We start from the raw sequence: 23,679 nt of genomic DNA on the forward strand, positions 1-23,679 counted from the left end.
ACAAGGAATGTGTCATGCAGTAACCGCCAACCCCACCAAGCTTTGGGCAAGAAGACCTTCACTTGGGCAAGACAACCTTCACTTGGCTGAACATTGGTCTAGACTCTACTAGACCAGGGCGAGTGACTAGACCATATGGCCTGGACCAGGACGAGGAAGGACTAGACCAAGGACGAGAAGGACTAGACCAGGATGAGGACTGGGTGGACTAGGGTGAGAGAGGACCAGACCAGCAAGGCGAGAGACTAGACCAGCTAGATTTAGCTGTCACGGATGAAACTCGACCAGACCAACAGGCTGTACAGGCGAAGCGAAGAAACGAGCTACTCAACAGAGTGAGACTTCAGTTGAGGTCCCACCGTGATCGCCAAAATGAGAGCACCTGTAGCGCGGATAATGTGTCGTGCTCTCTACAGTGTGGGTGCCCCTCAATGCAATGTGCGTGACAATCTCACTCAAACAAATGGAAACTCACTCAAACAGAATGAAACACAGAAACAATGGATAACAACAGAACAACAAAGACACAGCAGTGGACCAGAACATGTGGACTCGACTACCTCAAAGAACCATGTACAGACTCTGGCGTGGCAGCACACTCAGCTCCAGCCCAGGACTCACAGGTACAAAATGCGGGTGTCGAGGCTCAGATGTGCAGGGATGGTGAAGCAGTGCTCTGTGTAAGACTCGCTACCAAGACGACTATGTACCAGATGATGATAATGACCGAACGGCTACTACTCATAGATACAATCATAAAGAGCCACCAACGGCTCATAAATGTCAGCCTGCTAAGTGTGACCTGGCCACATGTCCACTAGGCCACCATCCGTATCCTTGCCACTTGTCACTGCCCAGAGTGTCCGTCCAGTGTGAACAGACCAGACCAACTGTACTAACTGTAACTCTGTACTGTGAAAGTGACACTGTAGCCTGCTACAAGTACTCATTGGATGGACCCTCTTTGACTCTTACATAGTCCGAGATCACCAGGCTCATCCAGCAGGACCTGACTCAACTAGACACTAAGAGGACATGGGTACAGCCAGCACAGGAGCTGGGCACGAAGATGGCTTTCTACAGAGAGCATCTTTCCTAGCTTACGGCGGACGGTTTGGTGACGAGGCCCAGATACATGGACACCCTCTTGTCTCATGGGATATGGTGTGTCATTGGCCAGATACGCACATCCTCACACCAGCTGCAGATCGAGACTTGGAGATACAGCGGAGTGCTAGCAGAGGCCAGGGCATGCATCCTGTGTGACATGGAGCCTGAGACAAAGTTACACTACACATGCCACTGCCCCGTCTACTACGAGATACGAGGCTGCTTCCACTGCTTGTTCAGAGAGGGCTTTGGACCAATCTCCAGATACGAGGATCAGAGATGCCTGGGTTTGTTCCTGCTCGAGTTGCGCAGACACAGAGAGAGCCTGATGAGAGGAGAGGCTAGCCAGTCTCAGAGACACATCACAGACTTCTTTAGAGTAGACACTGGACACCTAGAAGAGCTACTACCACAGAAGATCTTGTCGCCTCACACCAGAGGCACATTGATCGATCGAGCGACTGAGTTGGGGAGATCCAGACGTCCACGAGTGCAGAGGACTACACAGCATCGACGGAGGCCACATCAAAGGATTCGGATCACTTTGGCTCGACATGCACGACGCCCGGTCAGACTACTGTCCATGGAGGAGATTGATGAGATCGGCTAGCGATCGATGCTGGATTTCTTATGACTTGTGATTTAGCTATCCCAGCTAGCTGCTTAGTTCACACCTACCAGTTTAGGATCCCATAGTACTTTATTTTATCATTTTGTCATTTCATTTTGTTACTCTAACTTTGTATCAGATTCACCACATTGTAACGCTTTGGTCTCATAGGTCATTTTGGCCTTTTGAAGATGTTAATATAACATTTCATTTCATTTCATCTGTGTGTGTTTGTGTGGGTGTGCGTGCTGATTTTTGACTCTGTAGAGGGGATGCAGTGCAATTTGGATGCTCAACATACATTTGCTCGTGACAGTGGATTGTCTATCAACTTGGGGAAAGCCAAGGTTATGGTGCTCAACACCACATCATAGTGGGTTAGGAGGTCGGCACCCACAATTACGTATGGCTAGGAGATTGTGGGGTACCTAGATGCATATACTTATCTTGGGGTAGTCTTCGGTGGATCGGTGTTTTCACTAAGGAGAGCATCAGAGACTAGATTGACGAGAGCATATGCAACTTTGGGAGGACTGGAGAGGATGTGTTCGTAGATTCAGTTTCAGGAACCGCGAACAAAGCTCTGGCTTTTTGACACTCTAGTGACTCCAGCTATGCTCTATGGAGTTCAGGTATGGGTACCCTCAGTAGACCACCATGGGAGATCTGGCAACACAGATAGATGGAGATGTATGGAGACGCCTCTGGTCTCTATGATCGCTCGGATGATTCGGGCTATAAGGCTTCAGTGCCACATGAGATTATCCGAGCTGAGCTAGCTGCCCTCCCCCTCGTGGTGGAGGCATTGACTAGATTTGTATCATTTATGCACGGTCTATGGGATCTCCCCAGGGACAGATACGCTCGGCTTGTCCTGGAGTCATCTCGACAACTAGCTCTACAAGGCGATACAACATGTTGGTATGGACAGATGACAACATGGTTTCAGTCGCATGGTTTCAACATGGATAGATTGCCTCCATTTTTATACTCCTTGGATGCACCCTCCCTGTCTGAGGACATCAGGGGAAAGATAGTCTTAGAGACAAATCACAAATTGCTTTAGACCAGCCAGGGGAGAGCCAGAGGAGCAGTCATTACAATAGATCTCAGAGCCCACCCATACTAGAAGTATGCTGCTTGACCGAGCCATTGAGCTAGGCAGATCTAGACGCCCACGACCTCGGGGGGTCTCCCACCACCGATGAAGGTTGCAACAGAAGATATAGATCACTCTAGCTCGACGTGCAAGACGCCCAACCAGGGTATTGACCATGGAGGAGGTTGATGAGATCCGACAGCGACCGATGAGAGATTTCATCTGACCCCCCCCCCCCCCCCCCCCCCCCATCTCGTCTCAATCCCGAATCAACTTTAGATTTATTTCCTTTGTGCTTAGTGTTTTAGTGTAGAGGTTCAGGAGGAGTAGCATTGCTATTTAGAAAGGAGTTACAGCCACTACTACATATTGTTCGGAGAGATGATCATGCTAGATACATGTGGGTGAGGCTGAGAGCTGACATAGGCCGATTTCTATACATTGCCATATATTACTTCCCCCCCCCCCCCCCCCCCCCCCCCCCCCCCCCCCCCCCAATACGTCAGTATATGCTGCATCCAGAGGACATTAGCCTTTCTCTATACTAGATGATGATATATGGGAGTTTTCTAGGGATGGTGATATCATCCTCCTAGGGGACTTCAATCTCCGAACGGGCAACTCTCAGGCAGTCTTCTACGACACTCTAGATGAGATGCTTAGAGATCTAAATGTGGGTGAGTTGGGGCTTGACAGATGCTCACATGACAGAGAGCAGAGTATGGGAGATACCTCACGAAGAAGATGACTACACATGGGTTAGCCATACTTAATGGCTTACAACGATTTCCTGGAGCAGCCGGTTTCACGTGCTTTCCACACAGACACGGGGCCAGTACAGTGGACTATGTTATGGCACATCCGAGCTTTATTCATTGTATTCAAGATTTCATAGTGAGAGCGAGATCGGTGGGCGTAGCAGTGGATCATGCACTTTTGACATTGTTTGTTTCATTTCAGTATAGTACAACCCAGACATCAGGAGGCAAGTCACATACCCGTTATACATTTACACTATAGATCTCATGTGCATAGACGGTTATACACATGAGATCTATAACCGTCTATGCACAAGTGGTCTTGGCCTCTCAGTGGAGGAGTGCACCACTTTACTGACTGAGACATTGCGTGGTGCAGCATCAGAGGCATACCCACACACTCAGCCGGGTCGGAGGCGATATGCTGGGAGCATGCCCCAAAATAGTTGGTATGATGAGGAGTGCAGAGAGATGAGAGCCCAACTCTAGAGGGGTCTTTTAGGAGTCATCACTTACAAACAATCTCGGATTGCTTCTCGGCAAGAGGCATGGCGATTCTTTCATAAGCACTCCCCTCCCCCAGTGATTACTTCTCTTGATGTGTAGGGGCCAGTATGCCTCATCGTTATATACGGTTCCTGGACATGAACCCCTTCCAGATCCTATAGAGCCATGCCCATCTACCAACACCTTCTTTACCACTGAGATGGTAAAGAAAGCCATGGATAGGATGAGGACCAACGGGGCATATGATCATGATGGTCTAGTAGCAGAGCACTTTACACATGCTAGAGATATGCTGGTAGAGGTTCTTGCAGTGTTGTTCAATCGTACCATGTGTGAGGGGTTATCTGAGACTTGGAGGTTGTCTACTATTGTGCCCATCTTCAAAGTAGGTGATCCTATAGAGCGTGGGAATTACCGCACTATTATGGTTGGGCACACATTGGCACGGTTGTATGCATACATTCTTGAGCAGCAATTGAGTAATTGGGCAGAGGCAGAGGGTGAGGGTGTACGAGCAAAGGGCTAGGCCGGTTTCAAGAGGGGTTTCTCCACTCTTGATCATATCTGACACTTAGAGCCATCATTGAGGAGGGCAGGTCACATGGGAGACGGATTTATTGTAGCTTTGTGGATTTCTGCAAAGCATTTGACATGGTACTGAGAGCTCGATTGATGCGTAGATTGCAGGAGAGGGGGTGCCCATAGTGTTGATTTGGGGGATTATGGCTCTATACAGATCAATGATGGAACATGTACGCACTCTGGAGGGGATATCTGATTTAGTTCACCCCACCATTGGGCTGAAACAGGGTTGCCCATTCTCTCCTACTCTATTTGGTATATATGTTGACGAGGTGTCTGATTACATTGACAGAGAGGGTCATAGAGGTGCCCAGTTGGCAGGGACGTGGATCCCATTGTTGTTATATGTTGATGATATTGTGTTGATCTCTGACTCACCAGAGGGTGTGCAGCGACAGTTGGATGCATTACACAGTTTTGAAGAGGATAGTGGATTGTCTGTAAACCTTGGTAAAACCAAGGTTATAGTGTTTAACACCACACCACAGTGGATCAGAAGATCAGCAACGACTTTCACTTATGGTCAAGAGATTGTAGAGTATACAGATGCATACACTTACCTTGGGGTTGTCTTCAGTGGGCCGAGGTTTTCTTTGGGGAGAGCAGCAAAGACTAGATTGACTAGGGAGGCTTGGAGAGGATGTGTTCGCAGGTTCAGGAACCTCGGACAAAGTTATGGCTCTTTGATACTTTAGAAGCCTCAGCTATGTTGTATGGGGTGCAGATATGGGGACCTTCTGTAGAGCCAGGATGGTTGGAGACGTATGGAGAGGCCCTTGGTATCTATGATCTCTTGATTGATTAGAGCCGAGGCCTCCGTACCCCACGCTATCATTCGAGCAGAACTAGCTGCCCCTCCTATGGAGATTGAGGCGCTTACCAGATCAGTCTCCTTTGTGCTCATCTTGTGGGATACTCCTAGAGACAGATATGCTAGACTTGCCCTTGAGTCTTCCAGACAGTTAGCTCTTCAGGGGGACACCTCATGCTGGTATGCACAGATGACATCATGGTTTCAGACGCATGGCTTCACCATGGACAGGCTGCCCCCTTTCCAGTACTCTCTTTGGGCACCCTCGATGTCTCTTACAGGGGTGGAGTTTACGAGACTCATTCGTCAGGACCTGATCTAGCTAGATACCAGGAGGACATGGATAGAGCTGCCATAGGAGTTGGGCACGAAGATGGCTTTCTACAGAGAGCATCTTCTCCACCTCATAGGACATGGGTTTGTGATTCGACCCAGCTACATGGACACACATATGTCTCACGCTTTGCGATCTGCCATTGGTCAAATACACACATCCTCACATCAGTTGGAGATTGAGACTGGTAGATTCAGAGGGATACCAACAGACAACAGGATATGCCGCTTATGCCAGCTAGAGCCAGAGATAGAGCTACATTATATATGTCATTGCACAGTATACTATGAGATACAGGGCCGTTTCCATTGCTTATTCAGAGAGGGTTTCGGTCCTTTCTCTAGGGTCATGAGTTATGAGGAATAGAGATGTCTTGGGCTATATCTACTTGAGTTACACAAATATAGAGACATTTTACTGGGGAGAGATAGAGAGAGACAGTTCCAGAGACAGATTACAAATTTCTTTTCACAAGATATGGGACAGCCAGAGGAGCAACCATCAGTGCAGAGCTCGGCCCACACTCATTCGAGCACTAGCGGCATTGTCATTGACCGAGCGTTGGAGCTACGGAGATCCAGACGGCCACGATTGAGGAGAGGGGCTACACAACATCGACGGAGTCTATAACAGAGGATTCGAGCCATACTCTCTCGACATCTAGAGTGTAGACGAGGATGGATTCTAGTAGCAGTATTTTTGCTCTATTTCTTTTGTACCCATACATGGTATAAGATTCATCATTTTGTAACAGATTGGTCTCATAGGTCATTTTGGCCTTTTGAAGACTTTAATATAACATTTCATTTCATTTCCCTCTCTCTTCAGTGACCGATGCCATACTTTCTCGGACAGCGTCCGATGTCGGGCATCCTCGGGCATGGATGATGATGATGATGATTTTCAGTCTAACGATTTTAATCTTTTAGTTTTAGTCTTTCACTTTAATTTATTTTATTTTTGTACCTAGACATTGGATTAGATCCACAAGAATTGTATCAGTTTGGTCTCATAGGTCATTTTGGCCTTTTGAAGACGTTTAATATAACATTTCATTTCATTTCATTTCTCTCTCTCTCTCTCTCTCTCTCTCTCTCTCTCTCTCTCTCTCTCTCTCTCTACCCAAGTGTGGTAGATTGGTTATGCCATTTCCCTCTTGAATAACAGGTCTCGAGTTCAACTCCTCGTCGGCTAGATCTTTAAGGTCTCTTGGGATAGTTTCCTGTGACGTTAGAACTCTCTTCTTCTTCTTCTTCTTCTCTCTCTCTCTCTCTCTCTCTCTCTCTCTCTCTCTCTCTAATTATAGCTTTTTCTACTGTCTTGAGTCATGGCTACACTGGTTTGGGGCTCTTTTTACTGCAGGATTTCTTCACAAGTATCTCTCAGGAGACTTTGAGTGACACCACAAGATACCTCAACAGAGTGTCGTACTTGATCTAGCAGTCCAGCTTGGTGGCCATCTTAGACAGCTGAGGCCTTAGAGCTCTCTGCATAGGCAATGCATGCACATGAAGATTATCACTCGAGACCATGCGGGACCTTTAGGCTATTCATTATGGAGGAGATTGATGCTATGTTGCAGTGACATATCGAGTCATGAACTACACTGATAACAGACGTTTGGGCTCTTTTTACCTCTAACTTTCTTCACGAGTATCTCTCAAGAGACTTCTTAGCGACACAACAAGACACCTCCTTAACAAAGTGCAGTACTTGATCTAGCAGTCCAGCTTGGTGGCCATCTTAGACATCTGAGGCCTTAGAGATCTATGCATAGGCGACGCATACACATGAAGAGTATCACTCAAGACCGTGCGAGACGTTCAGGCTATTGATTATGGAGGAGGTTGATGCTATGTTGCAGCGACCTATGCGAGTACTCATGGGATGACTCACTTCCTTTTCTTCGATCATTGTGTCCTTATTTTTGCATCCCCATTATTGCGATTTGTATCACTGAGGTTGTATCCTAGCTACCCATCAGCTTCAGCACACTTGGTATAAGCAGACTTTCTTTAGGCTGTAGGATTTTTCCTTACTATGTTTCTCCTAGACAATTGTATCACATCTGATGTCTTATAGGTCATTTTGGCCTTTTGCAGACATTAATATAACATCCCCCCCCCCCCCCCCCCCCCCCCCCCCGCCCCCCCGGGACGGCCCGCCTGTGCACTTGCATTTTTGGTTGTGCAGGTTGCAAGCTACTATAGGCTCTTCATTTGCGGTCTCTGCTCCTAGAGGGGCATCCATACAAGACAGAGGGCTGTCTGCAGTTTGGGGCAGATTCCTAGGAGATCCATTGCGAGATGTGCAAGAGGAGGCTGTCTACGCATCAGTTGGTGCTCTGTTCGCGCTCCAGCTGACTTTTTGGCTGCCCTTTGACATGTAGTTGGTGATGCGGATGTCCTTTGGGTACAGAAGCACAAGCTTTCCTTGGCACATACAAGCTGTGGCAAATTACTTCATGGTGCATCTTTTAAGTATTGGGACTGTACAGTTAGTGCTATGCATTGGAGTGGGGGCTTTTGCCAGATTGCTGGGGAGGGTGGATCTGTTTTACATGGGCCTATGGGCACAGAGGTTCCATCACGATCTGTCCTTGAAAAGTCTTTTTTTGTTGAGCGTGAGCTTTATTGTACTCATGTCAAAAGCTCTCCACCTTGGATTGTGATGTGTCAAGCCATGTAGGCAAAGCGATGTGGAAAGAGTCTAGGCAGCCTATGAGGTGGATAGGTAGTAAGCATATTGCAGTCTGCTGACGATACGATAACCCAATTGCTCGAAAAGCAGATGTGGGCCAAAGTCTATTGGAAAGGCTAAATCCGAATGCAAATTGGCTCTGGCATTCTTCAATTTTTGCTGACCAAACCCGCACAGCCCTCTTTCTCGTTAACTCCCATAGTATCACCATCATAAAGAGAGCTTCCAGCAGTAATATCTTCGGTGTGGGACGAAAATGAACTCGGTATGACCTGTGTATTTCTGACAAAGCAGTAGAAGTGATCCAATTTTCATGCAGGACAGCCGATCAAACTCTCATGCAGATAAGTGACAGGAGGACGAACTACTTAGATTTGAATACAAACATAGTTTGTATAGTAGTTGTACAACCATCTTGTATGATACAATTCATATAGTCTCTTTAAAACATCAAACCCTGCTTCTTTGAATGCTTTTAAGGATTACTGTTTCAAGGCTCAGCTGAGCCGACATTGCCATGAAAATAGCCTCTCACTTCTCAATTATCAAATTCTATCAAAACGGTCTAGTAGTCTTAGAACATGCTATCTAGCCAGTGTTATAAATACACACGTTGTCTTTGAAGTGTCAAAAAACTCTATTTCTATAGCCCATTTTTTTAAATCTGTCAAGAATAATGATATTTGGGAACACTACTATAAGCTGTGAAAGGTGATGGAATATTTGATTGCCTGAGAGAGAGAGTGCTAATATTTGCTGCTGGCACGCAGGAATTGGAGGCATTGAAGGTGGAGCCTACATCATTGTCTCTATGGTGTGAAAAGAATACAAAGAGACAGAATGGTCTTCCACTGGTGCCTCTTTGTGTCTTTGATCTCCTTGAGAAATGCCTGCAAATAGATCCCAAAAACAGAATAAGTGCCAAGGAGGCCCTCCAACATGAATTTTTTGACTCTTGTCGTGATTCTGTGCAAACATTCAGCATGACTTGAGCTGAAGAGAATCGCTCTCTTGAAAGCTCGCGTTTGTACCATTAGTAGTGTACAATATGGGACACAGCATTTTTGAACCATTTTGCCTGACTATAATATCCATTGTTTACTTGACAAGAGGTGCCAAATCTGGATATTTCCCATACTACATTGTCCCAGCTTACTTCTGCTGCTTGATCAGGTGGGGCAAGGTTTTTTTCAGCCCTTTTACTAGAGTTTGGAGCATACTTTAGTTTGGAGCATAAGTCATAATCAAGGAGTCTTGCAGAAAGTGGAGAGAGGACCGAACACCTGTTTAGGGTCTAGTTTTGGCAAATGCATTGATCAATTGTCACTTCGTGATACCCCCAAATTCATGCACCCCACCCCAATATTGACCATAGGTTTAGCTATGAAGAAACAAGCCACTTCTTGGAGAGGACTACAATGCATTTTCCCAACTTGCAAAAGGAAATTGCCATGAAAAGGAACACAAATAACAATTGCCCAATCTTTTGTCACGTACAGTAATACTCTTGATGTAGTATGTTCTCTTAGCCAATAGCTTGTACATTTTGCACAATTGAATGAGCATTTGCACACTTTTGATGGGAAGCTAGCTTAATCAATCTTTTATTGCTCTTATATCTTTCTGATAGTCTCCAACCTAAAAATCTTTCATATGATAGAAAGGCTAACGTCTTTATTATCTTCCATAATACCCCATTGAATGTATGATGAAAGTGGTTCGTACAATGAGTTCTTTGGAATTGCAGACGGCAATTTGTTGCCTGTACCATCCTCGATTGTTCATCGCCTCAGCATGTTTTAAGACCCCTCTAAAGACCTTTTATTGATGTAACTAGGTGATGCGGCATGGATTAACATCTTTGCCATCGTTATAAAAGATTCTGTTGATCCTTAGTTCTCCCTTTCTCAATACTATTATTACAATTGTTATTACCGTGAGTACATTCAACATCTATTATTTAAACAAAGGAGGCGTACCTCATATGCATTATCAATCTCATCCTCATCTTCCCATTCCTTGTCATTATCCATAATTGATTGGCTTATGTATCTAGAGCCATTGCTTTTTGATGGAGTCAATGTGTGTGCACGGGTTTTTTTTGGGGGGGGGGGGGGGGGGGGGGGGGGGTGGGTTTGGGTGTAGCGTTGTTTATTATCTCAACAATATAGTGTAGAGTTTTTTATGACATTGGATAACAATTGTTTTAATGCTAGTCAAGTGAGAAGATTGAGTGCCAAACATAATAGCTTTTAGGACCAACAAACTCTCACTCAAATCCAATGTGCTTTGAAGCAAATTATGGATGTATGTTCAAGGTATGTAGAGTTTGGATCTCTATCGAATGGCCAATAAGCATTTGAGAGTGCAAACTTATTGAAGGGTAGACTTTTGGTTGATCAACCATGTGGGATGACGTTGTGGATGTGTTTTGGGTCTACTAGTGCTGCTAAACTCCAAGTGTGGGAGTTATGTTCAGGAATGACTTTGGTTTCTGGTCAAGGATTGAAGTTCCCTCATGGTTATGGTTTTGATAGCTGGATGTCACTCTTATGGAATGGTTTTGTTGCTGAAAATTTTACAACCATATTGTATATCAACGTGGTTATGTAGGGTATCACCCAAAGAGGGGTGGAATGTTCACCCACGTGACAATTCATGACTTATGATTTGGATTATGGTTGATGGTTTTGCTTTGCCATGATGAAAGCATGATGGTATGTGCTAGAGAGCCATATATACAATTTATGGCTCATGCTAAGGGTAGAGACCCAACATGATTGATTGTTTTGGAAGAAACTATTTGATGCATATGTTGTTTCATAAAGAGGACTCGTATTTATTCTGATATGCACCTTCATTGGATAACCACCTAGCAACCCGAACTTCACAACAATAAACAAAAGGTTTATGGGGCCCAGCTTCATTATGTTCAAGTAGGAGGGTTTGGCTAAGGTAGGAATTTTCAGATGGACTTACATTGCTGAGTCAAATAGAAAGATTTGTATCAGTTTTGTACGGTTTGGTTCATGTTTGAAGGGTTTGATTCGGCACCTGCTGTGGTCATTAAAGAGGGGTGGTGCCTAAACTTGTTTGGTTTGTTTTGATATCCTACCACCGTTGGTGATGCAGCCTCATTCACAAAGTGGTAACAGGCTCCCAAAAAAGTGAAATTCTCTCTGTCAAGTGTGGGAGCGGGTGGATGGGTGGACCGGTTGATCCCACATAGGGTCTCTGTTCTCTTACAAATCATTTTTGGTTTAAGAGTATAATGTACTCATTTTAATAGTAGAAATCAATGTTTTGGGCATGTTTCATTTTAGTTGGTGCATTGAAAGTTTTCTCTATACTCGCCTATGTCCATTTCGTGCACTCTATTTTGCCCTCCACTACTCTCTCTCTCTCTCTCTCTCTCTCTCTCTCTCTCTCTCTCCCCACGAAATGTATTCACCCTCCACTTGGTCATTTCCGAGTATGCTATGAATCATACACATTTAAGGGTGGCACTACTTGCTAGGTACGTGTGGGTGTAGTCTGGCTCATGGCTTAAACTCCACACTATGTTGGGAGTGATAATTCCTTCCCCTATGCTATTGCTTTCATACTTTGATGTATTATGAATCGCTATATTGATGAAAGTTGTAAATTGTATATTTCTTGTATAGACCCCTAGGGGGGGGGGGGGATCTCTCAAAATGTCTATTCAACAACACTGTTTAATTATGTTTTTCTTAGACTAGACCTCTTGCAACAATTCAAAGACAAGACCATTAAAATGCACATCATTAGCCTTATACTCTATAACAAGTCTCATGTGGAGACAAACCTTGTAAGAATCTGGAAAAGCATTAAGAAATGTCTACACAAGATAATGGTCATTAGTGAACTCATCAATGGCAATTAAAATTTCTTTGAGATCTTGTTGTTTGTGATGAACGAAAGCTCAATCATCACAAGAACAAGCACATCTTTAGAAGGCCCCATATAATATTTTACATAATTTTCCAAACATCCTTTGCAAGGACATATAGTATGATGTATGCCCAAAGTGGGGAGTTATAGAGGAAAAATTGCACTGTTGCCATATACATGTGGTAGTGATGTGTGTGAACACACTTCGAACCGCCAGGGCATTTTTTCCCTCACTAGGAGATTTCCCCCCCTATGCATTCTATATACGCCCATCACTCTAGAGCTATCCTATCTTTCCATTGCACACTAAGTAATACTACTCTTTGTTGCGTGCCTTGAGCTTCCTTCATCTTCTCCAAGCTGTGTGCATTTCCTTGCAACCCTATTTCCAACAATTGGTATCAGATTAGGTTGCGTCTTCTAGGTCTTAGTCACCTGCATTTCCAACAGAGCCTGCTTACTTTATCTGATTTCAATGAGCTTTGGTGAGTTTCAGCAGGTCGACAAACACTTCAGGATAGCTCAAAGAGCTTGGACACTTTCCTTGATGGTATCAAGGATATTAATGGACGAGCAAATTTTTTCTGTAGGCAAGGCCATTTTTGAGAGTTCCCTTGTACATACTGTTCTTGATGCCTTGCCAAATTCTCACCAAAACTTTGCTAGTACTTAGAGACTATTGACCCAAGGAAATCCTGAAGTTGTCAAGTTTAATGCATTATGCACATTTTGTTGCAAGAGTTACTTTTTTAAAAAAAGGGCTAAACAACATGTAGTTGAATAGGCTTTATTCTGCTAAAAGAAAAAGTAACAGCAATGTAGCCACTTCTCATGATTCTTTTGCGAGTGAAAAGGCACCTATTCCTAATGCTTCTGTTGGCATGCTGACAACACTTCGTCTGGAAATTCTAGTGAAAAGGGTAAAAAGAAGATGCATTGCCATTATTGTAAAGCTAATGATCACTTGATCAAGCGTTGTCCAAAATTGAAGGGAAAAGAGGCTAAGAAGAAAGAGGCTAGTTCCACTACAAGTGCAGCTATTGTAGAGTCTCTATGAAAGAAGATTGTGATGCTTATGTAGATGCATGTCTTTTAGTACAGACTGCACTTATGATTCTTTTGTCCATGATGCATGTATGTCAGTTGCTACAGATGCTCATGTGTGGTACTTTGACAATGGTACCACAAAGCACATTACCCCTCATCGTGACTTGTTTACCTCTTTTGAGGATGTCCCTCACGGTAATACAGTCACTTGTGCAAAGAATGCCTCTTATCTGGTCAAGAAAGTTGGAAAGATTGTGTCGACTGCTGCTAATGGCAGCTCTTTCACACTTGTCGATGCACTTTATGTACCTGGGATTATAAAGAACCTTTTGTCTGTATCTGTGCTTGTTAGACTTGGTCTTGTTGTCAAATTTGTGGATGACATATGTAAAGTTCATGATCTCAGGTTTGGTGATGAAATTGTTGTATCTGGCATTTTATGTTGTGGGCTGTATAAGCTCACTTTGTGTGACAAGTGTGGATTTTTTTTTTCAAATGTAGTTGTGGATTTAAAGGCTGTTTCAGATGCAAAACTTTCAACATGCACGTTTTGGGCATCTGAATTTTACCAATTTATTGAGTTTGCTAAAATTTGATATGGTTCCTTCTTTCCCGCCTCTTGACGCACCTATGAAGCATGTTTGTGAAGGTTGTATTTTGGGTAAGATGTAGCGTTCAAAGTTTTCGAAGGATGGTTCAATTAGGGCTACATGAAGGTTGCAACTTGTGCATAGCGATGTTTGTGGGCCCATGCAAACTCCGTCCTTAGCGTGAATTTCATTGATGATTACTCCAGGCATGCATGGGTATATCCGCTTAATGCTACGTCCGAAGTGTTTATGTGCTTCAAGAAATTTTTGGCTATGGCTGAAAATGTCTCTAAATGTGTTATGGACACCCTCCGTTCCAATCAAGGGGGGGAGTATATGTCTCGTGGATTTAATGGATTTCTTGCTAGTCGTGGGTTAAAACACCAATGTATAGTGTTGTATACACCTCACCAAAATGGTGTTGCTGAGAGGAAAAACAGGTCGCTTACGGAGGTGGCACGATGTATGGTGAAGAGTCAAGCTTTGCCACATTCGTTTTGGCTTGAGGCCATCATGTGTGCTACTTATGTACTCAACACTTGTCCTACGAAAGCTTTGCAGTCTATGACTCCTTATGAAGCATGGCATGATCAAAAGCCATCTATTGATCACATGCATGTTTTTGGATGTTTGGCTTACGCTTTGGTGCCACAAACGTAGCGCCAAAAAATGGATGATAAGGCTGACAAATGCATTTTGTTTTGTTATAGTGCTGAAAGCAAAGGTTAAAGATTGTACCATCCACAAACAAGGCGCATCTTGGTTTCAAGGAATGTTGTGTTTGTGGAAGATTTTGTTTAGCCCTTTCTGTCATGTAATAGAGATAGTAATGTAAGATCATAGGCATTTATGAACAGTTTGTTGCCTTTTTTCAGTGGTGGAAATTGAATGTAAATTTGAATGAGGCAAATGTATAGCCTATGGGGGCTTCTAAAAATGTTACAAATTAGCCAATTACTGATGCACATGGACATGATGTACTTGATGTGGAAAGGGGCTGAGAATGAGATGCTAGAGGTATGCCAAAATGAATGGTGCATACTTTTCGTGATAGTAAATTGGATGCACCTTTGTAGTCGTACTAGTTTAGGATTTGGCCATGCATCTTATGCATCAAATTATTATGCTTTGGCTGTTTCTAGCTTATGTGATGTTGATGAGCCTCTGTCTTTCAATGAAGCACAAAATTCAAAAAATTGGATGGCTCGCATGCAATCAGAATATGATGCACTTATAGAAAATGATAAATGGACTTTATGTGATTTCCCTCCTAGAAAAAAGGCCATTGGTACAAAGTGGATTTACAAGTTGAAATGTAAGCCAGATGGTGAGATTGATCGCTATAAGGCTTGACTTGTTGCAAAGGGTTATGCACAACAGAAAGGCATAGATTATGAAGAGACTTTTGCTCCCACTTGTTGTATGACTATGCTGTGTTTTCTATGTGTATTGGCAGCTCATTTTGGATGGGATGTACATCAATCAAATATTCTAACTACGTTCTTGAATGGTGACATATTTGAGGAAGTTTATGTAATGCAGCCTTGTGGTTTTGTCATTAAAGGGCAGGAAGATAAAGTGTGCAACTTTAACAAATCGTTGTATGGATTGAAGCAATCTCCTCGTGCTTGGTATGAGAAAGTTGACACTCATTTGGTTAAATGTGGCTTTTGTAACAGTCCAACAAAAAGCACTTTGTATGTAAAACGTTACAATGTACTTCTCATCGTTGTTTTATATGTGGATGACTTTCTCATCACTGCTCCAAATGAGGCACATATTGTTGAATTTAAGGCTGATTTGAATGCATCTTTCAAGATGAAATATTTGGGTATGTTGCATCATTACTTGGACATACATTATAAGCAGTATGATGGTGGTATTGGCTTGTGTCAGGCAAGTTACATAGAGACATTGCTATGTAAGTTTGGACTTGAGGATTGAAAACCTCTTGCCACTCCTATGGAAACACGTTTGAATGAGTCTTCATGATGTTGGTGATCCTACCGATGTCACTCTTTACCAAACTGCTGTTGGATGCCTTATTTATGTATGCAATACAAGGCCATATATTCAGTTTGTAGTCTCACACTAAGTTGCATTGTACGTTATACGGTGTAAGTATAATACGCTTTAAACGGGCGTATTATATGACACCTATCTTTATTCGGCCATATTATACGATGCCACATTAGAAAAAACACCATATCGTATAATTTCTTAGAATTTCAATCGAAATAATGTTTTGATCGAAATATAGCCCTCTATATACCGTGAAAACGGATTGTTTTCCTAATTCTATTGATCTCTCTTCTCATCTATAGGTGAGCTTTACAACATAAATATATATATAAGAAAACCATTTTAAATTTAGTTATATAATTTTTTAGTAAAAATTTAAAGCTTAGGAAGTTAAATTACTTAAATGTAGTTTTTTAAGGCTTTGGAGTTTTGAGTTTAGTCTTTATCTGCTCTGTGTGAAGTATATCTTACACTGGGAGGTAAATTAAGTAAAGTAGTTAGTGATTACTTGCCTTGTGTAGAGGAAACTCACACTTGGAAGTGATTTAAGATAGTTAAAGTTAGTAGTTATTGCTACGTGTTGAACTATGTTCACACTTAGAAGTAACTTAAGTTAGATAGTTAAAGTTAGGAGTTACTTGTTGTGTGTTGAACTTTGTTCATGCCTGGAACTAACTTATGTTATATTTATCTAATGATTGTCTGTCATGTGTAGAGTAATACTCACACTACAGACAATTTAGGTAGATTAAATGATAATCTCTTGCTTTGTGTAGAGGTATTCTCACACCCATAAGAGATTTAGATAAGTAGTGAATTTTGATTGCTTGCCACGTGTTGAGTTACACTCACACTTGGAGGTAATTTAGGTAGGTTTTTTAAAGACATCTTGCTTTGTGTAGAACCGCACTCACACTTGGAAGTAATTTAGGTAGGTTTTTAAAAGATATCTTGCTTTGTGTAGAACTCACACCTAGAAGTTATTGAGATAGATTAAGCGATTTATTTATCATGATTCGGGTATAGAGTGAAAGCTCACACTTGATTTTTTTTTGTATTTATAAAATAAAGATGTTGAAAATTTATGTTTTTTTGAAACCGTTGATGAATAAAGTAACGTAAATGGTATTGGAGTTCGATTTTAGATGTGTATTTAGTAATTAGTCTTGTTTGAGTTTGCAACTCTTAAGAAGATGGTGAAAGGATATGAGTGGAACTACGTAGATGAATTGGTAAGTGGAAAGTGTTGGAATTAGGGTTGCAGAGAAATGCACACAGCTTGGAGAAGACGAAGGAAGCTCAAGGCACACAATAGAGAGTGTGTTACTTAGTGTGCAATGGAAAGATAGATAGCCCTAGAGTGATGGGCGTATATACAATGCTCGGGGGAAAAAACCTCCTAAAGAGGGAAAAAATGCCCCGATGGTCCTAGTGTGTTCACACACATCACTACCACATGTATATGGTAACAAATCCCCCCTGGAGTGATGCGGTGAACGAGAGCTGGCAAATGAGTAAAGGGAAGTGCTAGGCCCTAAGGACATGATCAATGCACAAAGGGGAGTAAGCTCAAAGCTTTGCGGAAAGCTTCAAGCTTCTCACAAGACAATGCCTTTGTGAAAAGATCTACAAGGTTGTCATGTGTTGGCACATAAGCGAGGCTGATCACTCCTACTGAGAACCATTCCTCACATAGTGGTAATGCACCTCAATGTGCTTTGTACAAGCGTGAAAAAATGGGTTCCTCGCAACTGCCAATGCGCTCTGGCTGTCAGTATAGATAGTGTTGGCAGTGTCCACTCCAACACTCAAATCAGCCATAAGGCATCTGAGCCATATACACTCAACCGTAGCTGTGAAGACTGCCCTCTTGTACTCAGCCTCACAACTCGAAGTGGCCACAGTAGGTTGCTTCTTGCTCAACCATGATATACATGAACTACCAAGCATGAAACAAGAACCACTTCTGGACACTCGTGTGTCAGAACAACCAGCCCAATCTGAGTCCGAAAAAGCATGTAAGTCTGGCAGCAATAATCCCCCCTTGGGATAAAACAAGCCAACATGTAAAGTGCCACTAAGGTAGCGGAAAATCCTCTTGACACCCTGCCAATGCTTAGACCCTGGGCTATGCATAATCTGCTGATCTGTGAGACTGCAAACTGAATATCCGGCCTCATGTTGCATACATAAATGAGGCAGCCAACAATATTTTGATAAAGAGTGACATCAACAGGATCGCCAGCATCATGTAGACTCGACTTCAAACGTGTTTCCATGCAATAGGTTTGCAATCCTCAAGTCCAAACTTACATAGCAATGTCTCTATGTAACTTTTCTGACACAAGGAAATACCACCATACCCAAGTAATGATGCAACAGCCCCAAATATTTCATCTTGAAAGTAGCATTCAAATCAGCCTTAAATTCAGCAATATGTCTCTCATTTGGTCTACTGATCAACAAATTATCGACATAAACAACCACAATGAGAAGTACATCACCCTCATGCTTTACATACAATGTGCTTTCTGTTGGACTGTTACGAAAGCCTCGTTTGACCAAATGAGTGTCAGCTTTCTCATACCAAGCACGAGGAGATTGCTTCAACCCATACAAAGCCTTCTGACATCTGCACACTTTGTCCTCTTGTCCTTTCATGACAAAACCGCGAGGTTGCGTTACATAAACTTCGTCAAATATGTCACCATTCAAGAAACCAGTAAAAATGTCTGATTGATGTACATCCCAACCAAAATGAGCTGCCAATGCACATAGAAAACGCACAGTAGTCATACGACAAGTGGGAGCAAAGGTCTCTTCATAATCTATGCCCTTTTGCTGTGCATAACCCTTTGCAACAGGTCGAGCCTTATGGCGATCACAATCTCACCATTCGGCTTGCATTTCAACTTGTAAACCCACTTCTTACCAATGGCCTTTTTGCCAGGAGGCAAATCGCATAAAGTCCATGCGTCATTTTCTATAAGTGCATCATATTCTGATTGCATGGCAGTCATCCAAATTTTTGAAGTATGTGCTTCATCAAAGGACAGAGGCTCCTCAACATCATGTAAGCTAGACACAACCAAAGCATAACAATCTGATGCATAAGATGCATGGCGAGAGCCTGAACGAGTACGACTAGACAAAGGTGCGTCCAGTTTATTGTCACGCAAAGTGTGCACCAGCCATTTTGGCATACCTCTAGCCTTCTCATTTTTATCCCTTTCCTCATCAAGTACATCATGTACATCTGCATCAGTAATAGGCTGACCTATAACATTTTCAGAAACCCCCACAGGCTGTACATTTGCCTCATTGGAACTTACATTCGTATTCCACCACTGAAGAGAGGCAACAAAGTGTCATAAATGTCCTGTAAGCTTACATTACTATCTCTAGTACATGACAGCAAGGGTTGAACAGAATCTTCCACAAACACTACATCCTGTGAAGCCAAAATACGTTTTGTTTGAGGATGATACAACCTGTAACCTTTGCTTTCAGCACTATAACCAACAAAAATATATTTGATAGCCTTATCATCCAATTTTTTGTGCTTTGTTTGTGGCACCAAAGCATATGCCAAACTGCCAAAAACACGCATGTGCTCAATAGAAGGCTTTCTATCATGCCATGCTTCATATGGAGTAATAGGCTGCAAAGATTTTGTAGGACACCTATTTACATAACTAGCACACATGATGGCCTCAAGCCAAAAAGAATGCGGAAAAGCTTGACTTTTGACCATACATCGTTCCATTTCTATAAGTGACTTGTTTTTCCTCTCAACAACACCATTTTGCTGAGTTGTATAAGGCATTGTACATTGGTGTTTTATCCCAGGATGATCTAGAAATGCATTACATTCATGAGACATATTCTCCCCCCCTTGATTGGAACGGAGGGTGGCCATAGTACATTTCGATACATTTTTAGCCATAGCCAGAAATTGTTTAAAGCACATAAAAACTTCGGACTTCGCTTTAAGCGGAAATACCCATGCATGCCTGGAGTAATCATCAATGAAAGTCACGAAGTACAGGTAATTGGCCAAGGAGGGAGTTTTCATGGGCCCACAAACATCAGTATGCACAAGCTGCAACTTGCATGTGGCCCTAACTAAACCATCCTTTGGAAACTTAGAACACTACATGTTACCCAAAATACAGCCTTCATAAACAAGTTTGACAGGTGCTTCAAGAGGCAGCAAAGAAGCAACCATATTAGATTTTTGCAAACGCAGCAAACTGGCAAAATTCAGATGACCAAATGTGCATGCCAATGTTTTGCATCGAAAAGAGCCCTTGAATCTACAATTGCATTTGCAAAATTTTTTCCACACTTGTCATAAAAAGTGAGCTTATACAGCCCACGGCACAAAAGGCCAGATGCAACAATTTCATCACCAAAACTGAGATCATGAACTGTACATCTGTCATCCACAAATTTGACTACAAGTCCAAGTCTAGCAAGTGAGGATACAGAGAAGAGATTCTTGTTGATCCCAGGTACATAAACTGTATCAACAAGTGTGAAGGAACTGCCATTTTCAGCAGTAAGCACAATCTTTCCAACTCCCTGAACTGGATAAGAGGCATTGTTGGCACAAGTGACTGAATTCCCATGAGGGACAGACTCGAGAGAGGTGAACAATTCACAATGTGAGGTAATGTGCTTTGTAGCACCACTGTTGAAATACCACACATGTGAACTTGCAGCAAATGACAAGCATGCATAATGGATAGTAGGATTGTAAGTGCACTCTGCACTACATGCCCATTCTGCATCAACATGAGCATCACAGTCTCCTTTCATACAAGACTCAACAATGGCTGCATTTGTAGTGGAACCGGCATTTACAGTGGAACCACCCTCTTTCTTAGGCCTTTAACTTAGGACACTGTTTGATCAAGTGATCATTAGCTTTACAATAATGGCAACGCATCTTCTTTTTTCCCTTATCACCAGAATTGCCAAGCGATGTGCTGCCAGCAAAAGCATTGGGAACAGAAGTTTTGCCACTCGTAGTAGAACCATAAGAAGTGGCTGCATTGGTGTTACCAACCTTTCTTTGAGAAGCAATAAAAGCCTGTTCAACTGCACACTGTCTAGTCCTGTTTTTTCTGGGAACTGACTCTTGCAATAACAATGCGCAAAATGCATCGAAGTTGACAACTTCAGGATTTCTAGCAAAAGTTTGGTAGGAATCTGGTAAGGCATCAAGAACAGTAGTCTGCACAAGGGAACTGTCTGAAATGACTTCACCTGCAAAAATAAGTTGCTCATTGATATCCTTGACACTAGCAAGAAAAGTGTCCATATCATCTTCTTCATGCATAACCTTCGACTCCAGCTCTTTACATAGCAAAGCAATTTTAGCCTCATTGCGACTTGCATAAAGACCAGCCAAAATACCCCAAGCATGTTTTGCAGATTTTGCTGAACGGATGTGAGGAACAATGGTGCACTTCACAGACAACGCAATCAATGCATGAGCCTGCGCATCCTTTACATCCCAACGAGCTTCTTCTGCCGTATGCAAAACAAATCTAATAGCAGCAATCCTTGTAGCAAGACCTGCAACATCCTCAACATCGCCTACATCCTCAGAACCAGGACGTACATCAATGCCCTGCACAATATTCGAGACGCCCTTTGACACAAGAACGTGTTGCATCATATAAGCCCACATAGGGTAATTATCCCCATCCAACCTATCCTCAACAGCAAACATCTTGAAGACATTTGTGTTGTTGTCAGCCATGGTAAATGCTGCACGTGATGTGAAAACTGTCCGAAAATAGGAGAAACAGAGCGGGAACAACACGTGCTATATAGCACAAACCGTAAAAGACTGTAAGGCACCTGTTATGCAAAAAATGGCAGTGACAAAAAATTTGCACAAAATGACGAAATAGCATGTGCAGTACTGCCTGTAGTGGAAACGAAGGTCGAAATGAGCCCGAATAAAATATCTGAGCAGACAAAGCTCTACGAGCTGTTGAAATTTTTATCGACCTGCGAATGCTTTCCAAAGCTCAATGAAATCGGAGAAAGTGAGCAGGCGTGTGCTGGAGCAGCTGGGGACTAAGCTCGGGAGGACGTAACGTGCTCTGATACCAATTGTTGGAATTGCGGTTGCAGAGAAACGCACACAGCTTGGAGAAGACGAAGGTAGCTTAAGGCACACAATAGAGAGTGTGTTACTTAGTGTGCAATGGAAAGATAGATAGTCCTAGAGTGATGGGCGTATATACAATGTTTGGGGGAAAAAACCTCCTAAAGAGGGAAAAAATGCCCCGGCGGTCCTAGTGTGTTCACACACATCACTACCACATGTATATGGTAATAGAAAGACTACATCAAAGTTGAGGTGTAAGACCTACGGCCATAATTTTTGCGAAATGCTCACAGGATAAAAGAACACGTGTTCAAAATTCTTGGAAACGTGAAAGCTTGCAAAAACGCCCCAAGAGGTATTAAAGCAAAATTTCCGGAGTGAGCGCTTAGTGAAAAGAGAGTACATCTTGAGGGCAAAAAAAAGGGAGGTCCCAAAATGATGGCTCCATCTATGGCTAGGGACATGGAGATGACACTCGAGAAAGATAAAAACTCTCCCTCGATCCTTGCTCAAGGTCAAGGAGGGTGTCATTCATCCTTTGTTGGAGCTTGCAGCTCTAATCCTACCGCAAGCTCTGTTAACATAAGCCGAAGTAAAGCATGGATTGGAGGAGAACCTACACCAGGTGGTCCTACTTTGCATTAGGCATTTGATAAACAATGGCTGTTTGAACTCCATCTTAAGTGGACGCAAGCATTTGTTGCATGTGGAATTCCTTTTAATGTCAATCAAAATCCTATCTTCAAAGATGCTTAAATGAGCATAGGGAAGAAGGGTTTTGTGATACCTGATTATAAGATGCGTACATAATATTTAAATAAAGTGAAAACTACACCAGAGAATATTTTAAAGCGCACAACTCTTGATTATATGCCACAGTATGGATGCGCAATTGCTCTAGATGGTTGGACAAATTGTCAAAAGAAACCATTGACTAATGTGATGTTGATTTGTCCAAGAGGTTCCATCTTTCTTGAAGCGATCGACAGATCCCTAAAAGAGAAAACTAGTGGATATCTTGCTGGTGTATATGAGCGTTCGATCAGAAGAGCAGGGGGGACCTAAAAATGTGACAGCCATTGTCACAGATAATGAATCTAACTACAAAGCAACTGGAAAGAAATTGAAGCAAAGTATCCAAAGATTACATGGGTTCCATGTGTTGCTCACAGTTTCAATCTGCTCTTAAAGGACTTTGGAAAAGTTCCTTCTATTAAGCAAACTCTTCTAGATGCAAACCACTTGGTGATATTATAAGAGAGAATTCATCTTCTTACGCTTTGTAAACAAAGTCCCCAACAAAAAATTTATGGATTTTTTGTGTGACCCATTTAGCGACAACGTATTATGTTCTCTCTACATTGGAATAGGTTAAAGCAGCCCTTGTTGAAACAGTGGCAGATAGAAGATGGGACATTTCGCTTGATAAATATCCAAAGTATGAACCTGCTGCTTATAAATGCTATCAGC

The 23,679-nt window shown here is 42.7% G+C and overlaps 1 protein-coding gene across 4 annotated transcripts in view; it reads left to right on the forward strand.

The window, feature by feature from the left end:
• LOC147455838 (Protein kinase superfamily protein) overlaps positions 1-10,026 on the forward strand; it is a 79,361-nt gene extending 69,335 nt beyond the window's left edge. For all 4 annotated transcript variants that reach the window (XM_086514489.1, XM_086514488.1, XM_086514491.1 and 1 more), the window contains one exon: positions 9,282-10,026. In XM_086514489.1, the coding sequence (XP_086370615.1) occupies positions 9,282-9,503 (222 nt within the window). In that variant the 3' untranslated portion in view covers positions 9,504-10,026. The remainder of the gene's footprint in view (positions 1-9,281) is intronic.
• Positions 10,027-23,679: the final 13,653 nt, after the last annotated feature.

The sequence above is a fragment of the Adiantum capillus-veneris genome, chromosome 6 (genome assembly GCF_014529385.1).
Source record: "Adiantum capillus-veneris isolate H3 chromosome 6, ASM1452938v2, whole genome shotgun sequence".
Taxonomy (NCBI): Eukaryota; Viridiplantae; Streptophyta; class Polypodiopsida; order Polypodiales; family Pteridaceae; genus Adiantum; species Adiantum capillus-veneris.